We start from the raw sequence: 17,028 nt of genomic DNA, 5'->3' as shown, positions 1-17,028 counted from the left end.
CTGTGGGGCAACTGGGCTCAGAGACTGCGACCTCTGTTGGTGTTTTTTTCAGGGCTGCATCTTATACCCCATATCCCAAAGTGCATGACCAAAGAGCAAGTCTGGCTTCGGATATGTGCTGTTGCTTCCATGGAGTTAAGTGAGCTTCCTTCCTGATGGCACTGTCTTGCTGAACTATTTCTCCTCAAAGGGAGTAATACTGTTCTGTCAGGCGCTGCGCCAGTTCACCCACTGAGTCTTTTGCTGGGATCCACCTAGAACCTAGGGCAATGACCTAGAACCAAAATACTCTTAAGTTCTTCCCAGCTTTTGCTGGAGATCAGAAGAGGAGAGAAAGGAGAAAAAGAACTGAGAAAACCCTATACTAAATAAGTAGAAAATCCTTCCCATAGTCCTAAACACCAGTTGTGGATGCCGGCCCCCATTGCTTAGGGCCTCAATGTTTAGTTCTAGTATCCATAATCCCCAGGATGTAACTTAATCACCTGAAGTCTAAGATAGAAGATAGTAAGTAACCTAAGACTCAAATGCTTGTTGGATGGTTCACCTATGAGCCAAGATCAGAATTCTGTGAACCAGAGCCTCCCCTTGCCACTCTCCCTGACACAACAGGGTACTTCTGGGACACTTGCGATCTTTTACTTCTAGCCACTCTTCAACTAAACTTTAAAGATTCTACCAGACTCCCTGACAATAACATATGATTTCCTTTGCAAACTTCCCCCATGCTATCCCTTAAAAACAGGGTTCAGAGACTGCTGATAACTCCACAGTGGGAACTGGGCCCTGCTTTACAAGAGTTCCACTGGCTTTTTTGTTCAAGGAGAGCTGATATGTCTGTCATACTGAGGCTCACCAAGACAGTGTGCCACAGGTGAAACTCATCTTTCCTAATCCAAAGGAAGCACTCTCCCAACCTATGTCAATGAGCTCAGGAGGCACCTGAACAAGGCAGAATCTCTTTTGTGGCTGGTTCCATGTCAGTAACTATGATGCCAGGAAAATGTCAATTTTTATTCCCAGGAAGAAGGATAGTCAGGGCAGTGATTTTAATAGAGGGAAGTTTCCAGAGTATTTCAAAGCTCCATAACAAGGATATGGAGAACTGTCACATCCTTGCAATCAGATAAAAATCACCACAAAATTGAACAGGATGACAGGAAGTAATCAGATCAGCCCCTGTGTTAACATTTCCAGAGCTCTTCCCACTATCTCCACCACCCCTTTGCCAGCATAATTGACTTTCCCAAGCAGGTGGCCCTACTCCTTAGAAGGTCATCAGCATGAGAAACAAGTCAGTCTCTCAAAGGACACCTTAACTAGAGCCTTTAACACATCCTATTAGCCATTCACATGCTACTTCCACTGAGAAAATACACACCACCTCACTCTACCTCAGGACCCCCAAAGGCCCTCAGGCACGAGAGTGGTCATGTGATCACTGGGCTGGGGCTGTACTCTCTGCCCCACCAGGGTCCAAGGTATGTCAGCCTTTAGAAGGCACCTTGGTGCACCAAGGCATTTTACATTCTGGGGCTATCACCTCCTACAGTCACTTTGTGCAAAATTGAAACAGTGTGTGGTACTTGCATGTTTCACTCTATACAAAAATTCTCCCTCCCTCCCCTACCCTTTTTAAACATTTATATAAATTCTTATTTAAACAGTAAGTTAGAAATCTTATTTACATTAATTTCTTTGTTCTCCCAAAAGAACATCTAAAATCACACTCCCGCCCCTTAATAGGATATAAATGTTCACCTAAATCGGTTTTGTATTATTGTTTTAAGAAGAGAGAAAGGGAGAAGAATGAACCATCAGCTAAACTGTTTCTCCATCTTCTACAAATAAATAAGATATGGATAAGAAGCCAGTTTGCCCAGGGTCTTGCAGAGCCCTCAATCAATAAATCCTAAGACTACGTCAGGGTTTGGGCCATTTCTCCTTTTCTCCAAATTGATGCACTACATCCTTTGAGGTATGATTTATTTTTTTTTTCTTCTCAGTCACGTGCCACGTGGAGCCCCTGGGGGTGTCAAAGCCCATGAGGCTGTCAGAGTTTGGGAGCTCCTCTGGTACTGGCATCAATAGCCAGTAAGGGAGGCCTGCAGGCGCTGCAGGCCCTGGTTCAGGGTCATGGTCCCTGGCTAGTGGTAGGTATCACAGTGCGTCCTCTTCACTGCAGCCTCCGCCAATCATGAAACGGAACTCCTGGAGGTTTGAGACACCATGGAAATGAACAAAAGCGCCAGCAACCACGAAGATGTGAAATAGCTGATGAGAGTGAAACTGGAGGCAAAAGAAAGGGGGGAGGAGTAGAGAAAACCCATACATTATTAAAAGTCTGCTAAAGATTTTTAAGATCATTTATACTGAGCAGAGGTCAGGGAATGGAGGTGACAGAGCTCAAATCTGAGGTATCCACAGGTCTTGGAACATCCATTAGGCATATCACATTCTGCTGAACTGAAGAACAGCTGTCCCCAAAGAAATCAAGGTGCTGCCACTATAGTCTAGACATGAAAATGTGCACACTTAACACTGGAGTATCTGATGAATTCAGGGGCAAATGACATACACAGACTCTTGTCACCAGGTCACAAAGGCCCCAAGGGTCCCTTGATGTCTAGCAGTGGGCTACAGTTAGACAGGCATTTTCCTCATTGCTGATGAATGTTTTTGTCATGCACTAAAGCACCAGCGCTACAGTCATTTAAATGTTGCTCTCTATTTGAAAAATTAAAGGGATTTCCAGGATTGGGTACAAGGTTAAAACCTATGGTGGCTAGAGTTTCCTCCAGCTCTAAGACTCTGGAATTACATGAACAACATACTGTATCAAAAGACTAGTAAAGCAAGACCTTTTGCTTCCTTCTCAAGTAAAAAGTTGGTCTACAAACATTGATATTATTTCTGATTTAACCTATTCCACTGAATGCTAGTTCGCATCTCAAAAGGGGTTCTCAAATGCTCGGTGTACCAAAAACAACTTCAAAATCACACTATTCTCTCGTTATAGTCTCGAAATGAAAAAGTACAGCGGCAAAAGAGTATTTATCCTTGGGAAAGACACTGATTTTAGAAGTGTAAACTAGAAGGATCCATAAGTCATAGTCAGAGAGATGTTTCCTAGGAAACCAAAGGGAATTCATTCTCCCAAAAAAGGGAGGCAAGGTAAAAATCTCTCCATATTAATGTCAAAATTATGAGAAGGCAAACTCAGAGATAAATCAGCTCATTTGAAGCTCAAAATACTGCCTAAATTATCATTATCTTCATTTTACAGATAGCTAAACTAAACTTTGAAGAGACTAGATGATCAACTTAGTCTATAATAATCAGCAACAGGTTGAGGAACAGAATGCCAAAGGTCAGATGTCATATCAAACAGCACTCCAACTCTATACTGTTAAAACATGTCAGGCCATCTTCTGTTAAAAAATTTTCCATCTATTGGTCCCTTATATTTTCTTTTCCCTTTCTTGTTCCTTTTCTCTTACCACTTACCACAATTTAGTTATATCTACCTCCCATTCCAACCAAACATACATATACACTCAATCTCTCATCATAAACCGCTAAAATTTGGTGATCGAAAAGGACTTAGGTAAGAATCTGGACCTTGGTAAAAATCTAGTCCATCACCTTCATTTCATAAGTGAGGAAACTAAGACAAAGGATGACTAAATGACTTGCCAATACAGTGCAGTATACAGAAGCATAGAGTCTGATATTAGACTAGCCTGATACAAATTCTACTCCTAGGACATAACAGCCAGGCACACTGTACAAGTTACCTAATCTCTTTAAACCTCACTCCCGAATCTGTAAAATGAAAACATTAGTAGCAGGTTGTTATATATTACAGGGCTAATGTGTTATTAAATGAGGTAATCCATGTAAAGCACTCACTTAGTACTATGCTAGGCACCAAGTAAGTGCTCAATAAATGTAGTTACTATTGTACTTACCATCCGGAGAAACACAACTAATAAGATGGTAAAATCACTCGATTCTGAGTCAAAAACTTTTTCAAATATTTCACTTCTCAGTCTGCCAAATAACCCACTAAGATATGTATGTACACACAATAATCAGCCCTGAGCATACTTACCCAGATGTCACACTTGCCAGGAAAGAAGCGTTCAGGGATGCGAGCAGCGTACAGGGCAGCTCCCGTGATATAGAGGCCGGCCATTAGCAACAACCAGCCAATCTGTCCTATGGTGGCAGCCTTTAGGAACCCCTCCGAGATGACATAGTGCAAGGCAGGAATGATTCCACTCAGGCCTAGACCCAAAAACACTCCTAGGAATCACAAGAAAAGAATAAAGCAAAAATGCAGAAGAGAAATAAGGAACAAGAAGTAAGTATTACAGCAAAGAACCAGTAATTCTGTAAACTGACCATTTCAAAGTAGGATGTAACATTAGCTTCTTGTTTGAATGGAAAATGAAGGTTCCAGACAAGAAAGCACAGCTATGCTCTAAAAGATAGATCTATTTACAAATGCAAGGAACTCTCTGCTGAGAGAAGCTTAACTTAAGTCAGCAGTCCTCAAAGCATTTAGAATTATGTTGCAAACTGTTTTAGGAAGACAGCTCTAGGAGTTTGTTTAAAACTCAGCTAAATGCTGCCTCTTTATAGACACCGGTTGTGATACAGAGCAATTTTACATATTTTATCTTCCCTTTAAAGCAATAGATATTCCTGAGGTGAAAGTGGGAATGGCGGGGGCGGGGGGGGGCAATGAGAGAGTGAGAGGTGGAGGTGAGAAAACAAAAGGTAATTATTGGTTCTGATGAATCCCCAAAATATTTTTGGGAACCACAGCTAGAACCAAACTCAGCTAGAGGTTCCTCCCTCCAAGCCTTGTCCTCATTTCCCAGAGAGGGAGAGGGAGGGGGAGGGAAGAGGAAGAGGGAGGGGAAGAAGAAGGAGGAGGAGGGGGAGGGACAGAGGAAAGGGGAGGGCAGGAGAAAGGGGAGGGGAGGAGAAAAGGGGAAGGGAGGGGAAGAGAGAGGGGAGAAGAGAGGAGGGAGGGGTGGGGGAAGGGGGCAGACAGATGCTTGTGAAAGCTCCCAGGCCCAAAAGCACCAATCAGATGCAGAAGTCCATCGGTCACTTTACCAAGCCCTACTGCCTTCAAAATCATCTGCAGCAGAGTTTTTCAAACTTCTGGACATGACCCAGGTTATAAGATCAACTAAGTGAGTCTAGATCAGCATTTTTTAAATTAACTAGAATAAAATAACAAATATCAGCCTGTGTCACAAGTGGATGTTACAAGTGGAAAGTTAAGCATACTTTGTAAAAAGTTTTGTAATCGATATTTTCATAAATCTATACATATATGTATGTTTATATACATATTTGTATACATACACGTGTGTTCAGGGTTGTAAGAGAAAATGTCATGATCAAAAAAGTTTGAAGGCAACTGATCTAAAACTACTTTGAAATCTGTGTCAACCAATGAACCACATGAACTCCCTGCAAGGGCCATAACTGCTCCTACATTTTGACACAGAGACTTAAAAATGATCCTTGCAAAACAACCATTTGGTAAACTTTCTCAAAAGACAAGGAGCTTACTGCTTGCTTTAGACATTACCAAATAAGGTGCTGGTATGCAACGACATATGTATGCACATATGCATACTCATAAATAAAACGGGCATCTAAAAGAGAAGAGGAAAATGGCAATGCTCATCTCACATAAGAAAGGAATCAAGCAAGCCTAAATAAAAACTACTTCCTACCTCTATACTTCACTAAAGAAAAAGCATCTGATCCTGTTCTTTCACTTGTTCTTTTCCTCTATCAGCAACGGCTGCTAATAATGGTCTTGGCTGTCACTAAGTCAAAGGCTCAGGAATTTGCTTCTTCTGATGTGTATAAATAGCAGGACATTCAGCACTGCTAGCAAAGTCGTTCCTATCTCACGTGCTCAAGCAGGCTTAACACCACAGTTAAGTACTACTGGAAAGCCAACCATGACCACTACTCTTGCTCATATAAACACTCAAAAAGGGAAGAGAGTAGAGTGCCATAACAGTGATCATTAACAAAGTTAATTCTAACTTCTAACCTTCAAACCATGGCTTGGATTTTAATACTAAATGTTTTTGGTTTTTTTAAGGTTAAAAGGAAAAACACTCCTTTTCATTCTTCTCAGTAGACGCTGGGTTTAGTACTGGGAAAAGAAAATTCGAGACACAGCCTGGGCTATAAGGAGGCCCCAGTCCAGTAGGAGACAAAAAAGCATGTCTGTTAACCTCATACTCCTACAGGAAGGCTCAACCAAGGCACTCTGAGGCTTCTGACTTTCCATATGATCTCCAGCTAAATAGACATTATCCTAAAAAATCTCTTTATCTCTACAACAGAAGAGATGTGTGGTGCCTATTGTAGTAGAACACAGTCTTATTTACCTAAGCAGATTACACATTTTAAAATAAAAATACAAAACAAAAATGACAACAAAAAAAAAAGGAAAAAATCACTAAAAAAATACATTTCAAGCTGAGAGTAAGAGGAATTATTGTTTGTTTTACAAAGGTTATGGAGCCCCTGCCTTACCAACAGTGTATGGCCATAAACTCAAGTAAACATAGTCCAAAACAAATCAGCTCACATAGCTCACTACTACCTCTCCCCGTCAACTCTAATGCTTTAAGACAAATAATGAACACTACTACATTAAAAGCCCCTCGAGAACAGAAACTATGATTTATTAATCTTTGCATCATAAGTATATAGCATAATGCTTGGCAAATGGTAGGCTTTTAATAAATAACTGGTAAATAAATAAATGTCCAATATAAAACCTCCACATGCTCTTCTTACCTGCTCTTACTCCTCGATACTGAGGAGTGGCAAACATGTCCCACTGGGAGACTATAATGGCTGCGATGCCCAGCACACAGATGACAATCAAGTAGATGAAGCAAGGTTGTGGATTACAGTAGAAAGAATAATAAAGCCAAGGAACGAAACTTCCCATAATCAGAAGAGCAATACCAGAGTAATCCAGTCTAGAATAGGGGGGAAAAAGTCCATTTAATAATAAGTATTACTGCTCACTACATGTTCCAATTAATTCCTCAAGACATGAACTAGCAACAATAGCTAAGAGGCAAATCAGGGTGCTTGCTTTCATTTGTTTTTTTAAAAATTCTCATCAGGTGGTAGAGGATTCCGCCAACTCTGCTGGATGATTTTCCCTAACCCACTGACTAAATCATTGATCAATTTATCGACTTTACAGGTACTTACTTAGAGAAGAGTCGGGAGACCCCTTCTGAGTGGCAGTAGACTGTGTGGAAGAGCCATGAAAAAGAAAGGCAGAGAATGGCTCCCAAGAAGAATAATCCAAAGACCACCTTCTCTTGCAGAGGGGCCACAAAGGAGATGTTTGGGCGAAACATATAAAAGATCCCCAGGCACAGGAAGAATACACAACCTAGGAAAAGAGTACAGAAGAAAGAGAAAAAGGATTATCTTTTGAAGAGGCAATGTTATATGCCAATTATGTTTTCAATCACAATGATATCTGGATTCAAAATTCCATGAGAAAAATTTTCGAAAGAACTAAAGCTTATTCAAAATTTTGGCTATTTCAAATATTATTGGTATCATATACTCCTCAGCTTCATAAACTGAGTATAAAGACTATATTCACTTATTTATCTAAGAGCATAATCTAAAAGCAAACCAGACAATGCCATCACTTCTTTGAAGACTAAATTAGTCCACTTCTACCTCAAGATCTAGTATAAAATTTCATTTACCAAATTTTGGGGGGTAAAAAAAAACATGGGGGCATGGTGGAAATCAAATGTGTGATAAGAAATGCAAGTCAATGGGGTGAGGCCAGAAACTATTTAGTATACAATAGTCCCCCAGTTATCTACAGTTTTACTTCCATGGTTAAGTTACCCATAGTCAACAGGGCACATAGGATGTACGCCAGCTTTCAAAGGACCATTCTACATTTGTTTTTGCAATGAATTCCAATACCTCCAAATTCTGCCAAGAAATACAGCTTTCCTCCACCAACAGTTGTCAGGGAACACTATGCTTCTCTAGTCCTCACCAAGTGGCCCAATAGATTCAAGAATTAAGGACAGTAAAATGCCTATTTAGGCTATTTCATAACCCGTTTTTAAATTGTTATTCATAGTAAGATGCCATGTTCTTACTGCTTAGGGAAGGGCCACGACACAAGGAAGGCATGGAAATTAAGAATTTTTGAACATTTGCTAAGTACTATATTTGATTCATTTAGTAAAAAATGCCCTGGAGTTAGAAGTCAGCAATGAACCTGATTTGATACTCTATTCTACTCCCACTATGCTGGCAGATAGGAACATGGGGGCACGGTGGAAAACAAATGTGTGATAAGAAATGCAAGTCAATGGGGTGAGGCCAGAAACTATTTAGTATACAATAGTCTCCCAGTTATCTACAGTTTTACTTCCATGGTTCAGTTACTCATAGTCAACAGTGGTTAAATTAAAATATTAAATAAAAAATTCCAGAAATAAACAATTCATAAGTTTTCAATTGTGCGCCATTCAGAGTATCATGATAAAATCTCACACCATTCCACGTGGAACATGAATCATCCCTTTATCCAGTGTGTATATGCTACCCACCCGTTAGTCACTTAGTAGCTGTCTCAATAACTTTTATTACAGTATATAGTTATAACTGTTCTATTTTATTACTAATTATTGTTGTCAATCTTTTACTGTGTCTAATTTATAAATTAAACTTTATCATAGGTATGCATGTATAAGAAAAAACATAGTTTATACAGAGTTCGGTACTACCTGTGGTTTCAGGCCTCCACTGGGAGTCTTGGAATGTGTATTCCCCTGGGATATGGCGAGGGGTGGAGGGGGGCGGATTACAACCATCACCACTATTAAATTTCAGAACATTTTCATCACCCCTCAGAAATGCCCTATACTTATTACAGTCATCTCCCATTCCTCAATTCCCACCCTAGACAATCACTAAGCTATTTTCTGTCTCTAGATTTTTTCATTTTGCATATTTCATGTTTATGGATCATAAAATATGTGGCCTTTTGTGTCCACCAGCTTCTTCCTCTTAACATATGTTTTCAAGGCTCACCCATGTTATAACATGTATCAATATCAAATAGTATTTTATTGTTTGTATATACCATAATTTATTTATTCATCAGGTTGTTTCCACTTTTTGAGTATTTAGGTTGTTTCCACTTTTTGGCTATTAAGTTTAATGTTGCTAAAAACATCTGTGTACTCATTTTTGTGTGAACATGTTTTCAATTCTCTTGAGTATATGACTAAGGTGTAGAGTTGCTGATAACTCTGTTTAATTATTTGAGGAACTGCCAAACTGGTTTCCATGGAGGCTGCACCATTTTACATTCCTACTCATAATGTATGAGAGTTCTAATTTTTCCACATCCTTGCCAAAATTTGTTATTTTCCACTTTCTTGATTACAGCCATAGTAGTGGGTATGAAGTGGTATTGTATTTCTCAAAATGCAAAAAAATATTTGATTTGCATTTCCAAAAATGACTAATGATGTGAGCATCTTTTCATGTGTTTATTGGCCACTGGTAGATCATCTTTGAGGAACTGTCTATTCAGTTGCTTTATTTGTTTTTTAAATTGGGTTCTCTTTTTATGTTTAGTTGTTGTAGGAGTACATTACTAGACCCTTATCAGATAGATGTTTTGCAAATATTTTCTTCTTCTCACTTTCTAGAAATGTCTTTTGACACACAAAAGTTTTTAATTTTGACAAAGTCCAATTTATCCATTTTTTCTTTAGTTGCATATGTGTTAGATATCAATTCTAAGAAACCTCATCTAATCCAAGGTCGCAAAGATTTAAAACTATGTTTTCTCCTAGTGGTTTTATAGTTTTAGATCTTTATGATTATGTCTTTGATCCATTTTGAGTTAATTTTTGTATATGGTGTGAGGTACGGGTCCAAGTTCACTCTTTTACATGTGGTTACTCAGTTTTCCCCAATACCATTTGTTAAAATGATTATTCTTTCCCCCATTGTATTCCTTAATATACAATTGTGTTGGAAAAAAATATTATACAACACATTCTACTTCAAGCCAAACTGAAATTTAATTGTGAATATTCCAAATAAGGACTTTGAAAAACTATTAAATAACCACCTTCCTCAGTGTTTATTAGAATATTATACCACATTTCATATAGCACTTTTTCCTTGGTTGGCCTGGTTTGGACACTGTCTAAAAATCTAATAAAGAAAAATATGACTTAGCTATAATAAAATTATAGTGCAAACTAGGATAACCACAGAGTAAATCAGTGAGAAACTGCATTAATAGAAATCCAGAAAACAAAATGGCCAGTCTCAAATACATTTTTAAGTTCTGTCCTTATTATCAAGATATAAAGGGAAAAAAAAGAATAAAAGTGAATCACCAATTCATCATACCACTGATATCACATACCTAAGAGATGTGTCCAAATGTTGCCTGTCTCTGTGTGTATTCTAAAAATGCTTTTAAAACAGGCCCGGAAAGAAGGCATAGGGGGCCGGTGTCCATGTAAAAGGAAGTCGTTATCCTTGAGCCAGTCTGGGAGTACATCATGAGGGATTACTCGCCATCGACCTTCCCATACCTGGAAGAAGATTATCAAATACCTTTGGGGTTTTAATTGTCAGTTTAGCAACACTGCTACCAAATAACAATCTCTTCACCACAATTTCTTAAATTTTCTTATGAGAAAAATAACTTTTACAAAGACAAACATTCAAAATGTATAACATCCTGTATTGAGTTTTTAAAAACAGATTGATCAAAAAGGTATTTTTTTAAATGGGGGACTTTTCTCAACAGAAGGAAAGAGTAAATGAACTTTGCCCTAAAGAGTAGTTTCAAACTTTCTTTCAGTCTGGCTAAAAAGGAGGGTGAGGGGTTCAAAGCCCCACCCACAGACTCCCCGCCTTCATCTTCCACAACAGCCTTTACCTCTGAAAAATCCCTGTGATATTAAATCTGACCATTTTTATGCTTAATATTCCTTTTGGTAGAAAAAACAACTATACAGAATCACACTTTTGTGCCTTTTGCTAAAATCTCTCCCTCTCCCTTTACTTTCTCTTCCTTCCAACAGCAAATATGAAGTAGAAATGAGCACAGAAGTCAGAAAATCTTAGATCTCTGTCATTAACTGGCTGAATGAGCTATAATCACAAAATCAAGTCTCAGTTTCCTCATTTATAAAATGAAGATAATAGCGCTTCAATGTTTATGAAGAGTCAAATGAAATAACCCAAAGCACTTCATAAATGAGATAACAAACCCCAGCATCCACCCCAAAGGTAGTATTAACTCCAATCATCCCCAGAAGGGATCACCTGTCGAGAATTTGTGACTAATCCATGCTCCTCGAGCTAGGAAGATAAGCCTTAACTTAGCTTCCTTCAAGCTCCTTTGCCCCCCTCTCTCCCTCTTCCTCACTGTCCCTCCAGCATCAGACTCTAAAGGAAAAGGGATCAGATCAGGAGTTTGGTATTCCTTCCTTAAAAAGTTTGTCAACCTCTACACTCTGCTTCTTTTAAAGTCTCTCAGCCCAGAGAGCTCACACCACAAGATCACTTAATCCTAAACTAACTTGCTTCTGCTAGCCAGAAAAATGTAAGGAAAAATGCCAGCCACATGGTCAACCTACAGACTCAGCTTTCAACAGTGATTCCCAGACCACTCTCCTCAGGGTTCTTGTGACAAGCAACATGGCTGGGCCATACAAACTTGGTTCTCTCTCTACTATACAGAGAGACTACCACTTATTTGCCAGCTACTGTACCCATTCCTTTTGCTCCACAACAATTTCCTGTTCTAGGCTTTCCTCGACCCTTCCTGACATTTATAAAAGAACCGATTCTCTGTGTAACTCCAAAGGAAAGAAGTGAGGACTAAATTTAAGAACAGAAATGGCCATTTTAATACTCTATTAAAATTCACTCAGGACATGGTTCCACAGTGTAGCGGTTAGCACATCTGCTTTACAAGCAGAAAGTCCTGGGTTTGCACCCCAGTGGAGGCCCGGTCCATGGTCTACGGCCATGCCACCCTGAACAAGCCGATGTTTGATCTCAGAAGCTAAGCAGGGTTGGGCCTGGTTAGTACTTAGATGGGAGACCATCTAGGAAGACCAGGTGCTGTAGGCATAAATAATAATAAATAATTTTTAAAAAGAAAAAGAAAAATTCACCCACTGTCTCTACCTTCCTTCCAACTCAAAACCTGAGGCCTGTGATTACTGGTGCTAATCTGGCCGTTCCACGCTTGTTCCTAACATACAATAAAATAAAATAATACCAACAGACTAATCTAGATTTTTAATGTCTACTGCTAATATTACTACCGCTTGTAAAAGCAGCTGTTTGAGATCTTCCACAGGACTTTGTGGTGAGAGAGACATACCAAAACATGGAACTTCTTTTATCTAATTTAAACTTGGTAAAAATAGTTATTGTTGAGATTAACCTTATAAGATGCTGCTACTCTGTTTTACTTCAGGAGAATTTTATTTTCTAAGAGAGAGAGGAAGATAGAAATCAATCCTCAGGACGGTTCACAGTAAGTAAACAGCTCTGCTGTGGCAATATGAAAATTGCTGTTGTGTTACCTACCACACACAGCCAAAGAGTCAAATGCTTCCTTTCTATAGTCAGAAAGAATGTACTGTTTCTTACTAGTTATATGTACATACAATGTCAGAGTGACTTCTTCTCTGTTTCTAAACAAACATTCTGGTGGTCTAAACACTGAGCCAGGGAGTTGTACTTTCTAATTATACTGCAATTAGTGTTATATTCAACAACACTGCACCCTCATTCTCAACTTGGAGTCAAGCTAACTGCCAGTTGAAACAGGTATCCTCTTTTATAGCCTGGGGAAAAAAAGAACAGGATCACAGCTTAGACGAAGGCATGTTTATTTATAAGCTTGACAAAGATAAAACAGAAGTCAAACATCTTAGCATTAGTTCACTGAGTTTGTATTAGACCATACAGTGCACAAAATATAATTTTAAAAAGGACCTACAGTATACCTCCTATTCCCACATGGGCCAGGCTATGCTGGCAAAATAGCAGCAACTGAAGGCTGAATAAAAAAGAGACCAAGATCAAACCTGGACACTCTATAAAGACTAAAATTATTTTATTTTCCCTATTCCTGCAAGAAAAGCTTTTTCTAAAAGGAAAAAGTACACCAACAAGGCCACACGACACTTCATTTTAAACTGCTTCTGTTTACTTGCTTCCCATCCAAGAAAGAGAAGTCTACATCACTGGACATGCTAGTTTTCAAGTATAGTCAGTGGCACCACCATAGCAGGTACAGTAGTACCCTAGAGAACACCATTTACCAGGAAGCCTCTTCGTCCTGCTCTCACAGATAAACTGCTAGGGTATGGGAGGCAAATGGTTTATCAATTTTTGTGCCCCACTCATTTTCCTTCAGTAAATCACAGTTGCAGGAAAAAAAAAAATCTCTATTTATTCTCCCATTAACTATTAAATTTAAAGTTTTGCTTTATTCTTTACTCTTAGTTCAGAAAGAGAATAAAAAAGCAGCCAAGTTAGCTACATTACCCCCACTGACAGATAAATATTAAAGAGCTCTAATGGCCCAGACACTAAATACTCAACTTTGAGAGATTTAACATCAAACTTGCTTTTTGAAAAACAAACCTTTTGTATCCTTCAGTGCTAATTCTCCTGAGTCTGTGATCACTAGAATAGGTCTATTTTGCTTGGCCTTTTTTTTTTTTTTTTTTTTCACCAATTTTCAATTTCAAGCACCGATCAAAATTTCTTGGGCTCTAAGACCCATAAATACTTATACCCCTCCTCCACCACTCTCTACTCATCCCTTTATCTTGAAAAGGATGTCTATACTCAGATTATAATATTCTCTTCTCATCTTCTGGTCCAAAGTACAGCAGTCTAAGACAACTGGCCCTAATTATTTCTAGTGTTACTGTGAATGCAGAAAAACCTAAGTTTAGTTTTCAGGATCTAGGACCATAAGCATTTTGAAAAGTCTTGGTTTCATAAAACCCATTAAAAAGCTAAGTCACAAAAATTTCTCTCTAAATGATCAATTTCTCCAGAAATGTTTAACAAATGAATTTTTATATACTATACACACAGAGAGACTTAATATTGACTTTAGATCATATCTCCCAGGGTCCCTGTTGATGAGATTAATCAAGCGGTTATAAATTTACCAGTGTCCCTATTTTCTTTAAGCAAGCAACCTCAATTCCAGTTACCATTTTAGAAAAGAAAAAAGAACCCTTAATAGGTCCTAATGAATCAGATAATAAATCGGAAGAAAGCCTTAGAGACAGAAAATATACCAGCTAAACTAAAAATACTAGATGTGCAAAATTTCTGGAAAATTTCTATCTAAAGAGTAGTGAGATTACCCACAGAATCCCTAGAAAGAGTAGCATGTTTGCCATCACAGTCAAACAGCAGAATACATTCAAGGGACTTGGAAATGGCATTTTAGTATCTCCAGGCATCAACCACTCCCAATTTTGTTCATCCTGTCTTATCTAAACTATCAATAAGATATCTACTCTGTTAACCTATATTAGGAAAGACTTGTTTCCCAGTTCAATGTTCTAGTTTTGTCAAAATATCATGGCTGCTGCAGGCAAATGTATTACACTCTGAACAGAAAAGTCCTGTGATTGGTTCTGTCTCCATTTTGCCACAAATTATCCCCAAAGCAAACCAAAGGGCAAGCTACTACTACTTTCCTTAAAGGTTTCTGTTTGGGAAGGAATAATCATACTGCATGGAAATGACAAAAAACTGCCATCTTACCTTACAAACAAACTCTTCCATTCTTTCCATTGCATGATGGGCTTGTAAGAGAGGGGACATACCCATAAACCCCTCTTCTTCCTGAGAAGCTTCATCATTGCACTCATGTTCCTCAGATATCTGCAAGGCAAACATAGCAACAGTCAGAGATAGAGACCAGGAGCCAAATAAAACAATCAATACATTTTCTCTCAAAAATTATGAAGAAATTCTCTTAAGGTCAAAACAAGGCCTATGACAAGAAGCAATACAGGAAGTCAGTTTATTATAGAATAATGCTTATTAAAAATGAAGAACAGTTATTCGGTTCTTCTCTGACAGACAAATGAACTATCACAATAGCATTCCTATGTCTGTTTCAGTAGCAAATTCCTGGATTAGCTTGAATGGTTTGTTTTTTGTTTTAAGAATCATATTCATAGATGGCAAAATATTATTAACTATATAAAGTTGAGGAATTACTGACAGGAAAATCTCTAAGAATCACACTCGATACATATAAAATAAACAATCGCAATACAATGTGGTAAGTGTTCTGAGGGAAAGAAGGAAAGAAGAAAAAACCATTTACTAAATTTTTATAATATGCCAATACAAGGGCCTTATACAGGTCATCTATCTTAATCCTGACAGCCACCTTTATTAGATAAGTATTCTTATCTAATTTAACATATAAAGAGATTAAATAAGTTGCCCAAGGTTACATGTAGTAAAGATGAAAAGTAAAAAATCCAATACTCATTGTCTTTCTACATTCTAGAGAAAATGGTCAATTTGTCTAGGGAAATGAGGAAGAAATGACAATTTGGTTAGATCTCAAGGGATAAATCACTAAAATTAAGATTTCTATTTCCAGATCGAGCTTCATACTAGTTCACACAGAATGATATTGTGACAAGGGCAATGGACTAGATAGAAGTCAGGAGAGCCAAGTAGTAAGCCTGATTCTACCAGTAATATCAATGAAACTTTCTACAGGTCTCTCAAGCTTTCTGAGCCTCATTTTTTTCATTTCCATCTAAAAGTAGAAGTTTAAACTAAACAATCTGTAGAGTCTTCTCCATTCTCTAAAATTCTGTGATTCTGTAACTCAATGAATAATGACAGCATGAGAGAACTGTAATTCTACATCTAAGTGTCTGCTAGATAAACAGCACTACGGGCATGAAGAAATTAACTGATCTTCCACCTCCAATCAAAAAACTAAATGGTGATTTCAAGAAAAAAAAAAAATGGTGTAGATGATAGAGGCTCTATTCATCCCTCTGGCAACCAAATCAAAGTTGTGATGGAAACAAGGAGCAAACAGCAAGGAAAAATCGCCTGGGATCTAGATGAATAAGCCATACAACTAGGGAGAAAAACAAGAAATCACCCTGCAACAGCAGAAGGTAGGACGGGGTGAGGACAAGAGGCTGCCCAGTCCCAAGCAGCTGAGCGGGACGGAGGCTGCTGCAGCAGCAGCAGCAGCAGCAGCAGCAGCTGCAGATGCCTCTTAAAGGGGCTGTGTCTGTGAATGAACTTTCATGGTGACGGACCTGCTTGCTATGAGCACCAGCACCGATTTGGCTGCACAGGGGGCACTAGGGACTTACAGGGGTCACTGAGTTGTCCGAGCGAGGGCCGAGGGGAGACTCGCTCGGTACAGACGTGCCAGCATTATCTATTGTTCCTGTTGAGCCCTCCCCGCTCCCAGCACCGCCATGGCCGTGAAGTTATCAAACTGTATAACAGATGTCACTAGGCCCAGAGGATTCCCTGAAACTCCACCTCCCCAAAACTCACGGCCCCACCCAAGCCACATCCAGGTGTGTCCTCTCTTAGTCAGGTGCCCCTTGCTGAGCAGCTCCTAGACTCACACTGGAAGCAGGTGACCTTGGTTTCTGGTGAGGCCTTTTGAGGCAACTATAAGCACAGCTTATAGTGGATTGCTTGCTGAATCTTAACAGGTGGCCCCAGAGGGGTAGAGTCTTGGGCTAAATTTGGCCTGCAGCTGAACCCCTCCCCTCTCAGGACTGTGCCATTGGACACCTACCACACAAATCCACACTAATAAGACCAGGAGACTTAGGAGCTTTGCTTAGTACATAGAAACAGACACAGAAAGGCAGCCAAAATGGGAAGACA

At 39.0% G+C, this 17,028-nt stretch overlaps 1 protein-coding gene and 1 pseudogene across 5 annotated transcripts in view; one reads left to right on the top strand and one right to left on the bottom strand.

The window, feature by feature from the left end:
- The window catches only part of ADIPOR2 (adiponectin receptor 2), a 76,398-nt gene that overhangs the window by 2,253 nt on the left and 57,117 nt on the right, over positions 1-17,028 (bottom strand). For 2 of the 5 annotated variants that reach the window (XM_015598473.2, XM_015598474.2), the window contains exons 2-7: positions 14,902-15,021; positions 10,502-10,695; positions 7,279-7,465; positions 6,850-7,037; positions 4,115-4,308; positions 994-2,289 (exon numbers count right to left, since the gene is read on the bottom strand). In XM_015598473.2, the coding sequence (XP_015453959.1) occupies positions 2,161-2,289; positions 4,115-4,308; positions 6,850-7,037; positions 7,279-7,465; positions 10,502-10,695; positions 14,902-15,008 (999 nt within the window). In that variant the 5' untranslated portion in view covers positions 15,009-15,021 and the 3' untranslated portion in view covers positions 994-2,160. Of the gene's footprint in view, positions 1-31; positions 2,290-4,114; positions 4,309-6,849; positions 7,038-7,278; positions 7,466-10,501; positions 10,696-14,901; positions 15,022-17,028 lie in introns of those variants that run through there. The other 3 variants (XM_025040959.1, XM_015598472.2, XM_006923886.3) reach the window with 2 other exon arrangements.
- LOC112472442 lies at positions 12,111-12,225 on the top strand (annotated as a pseudogene).

Source organism: Pteropus alecto, unplaced genomic scaffold (genome assembly GCF_000325575.1).
Source record: "Pteropus alecto unplaced genomic scaffold, ASM32557v1 scaffold76, whole genome shotgun sequence".
Lineage (NCBI taxonomy): Eukaryota > Metazoa > Chordata > Mammalia > Chiroptera > Pteropodidae > Pteropus > Pteropus alecto.
The sequence above is the reverse complement of the archived record's forward strand: the minus strand, read 5'-3'. Positions and strand labels throughout refer to the sequence as shown.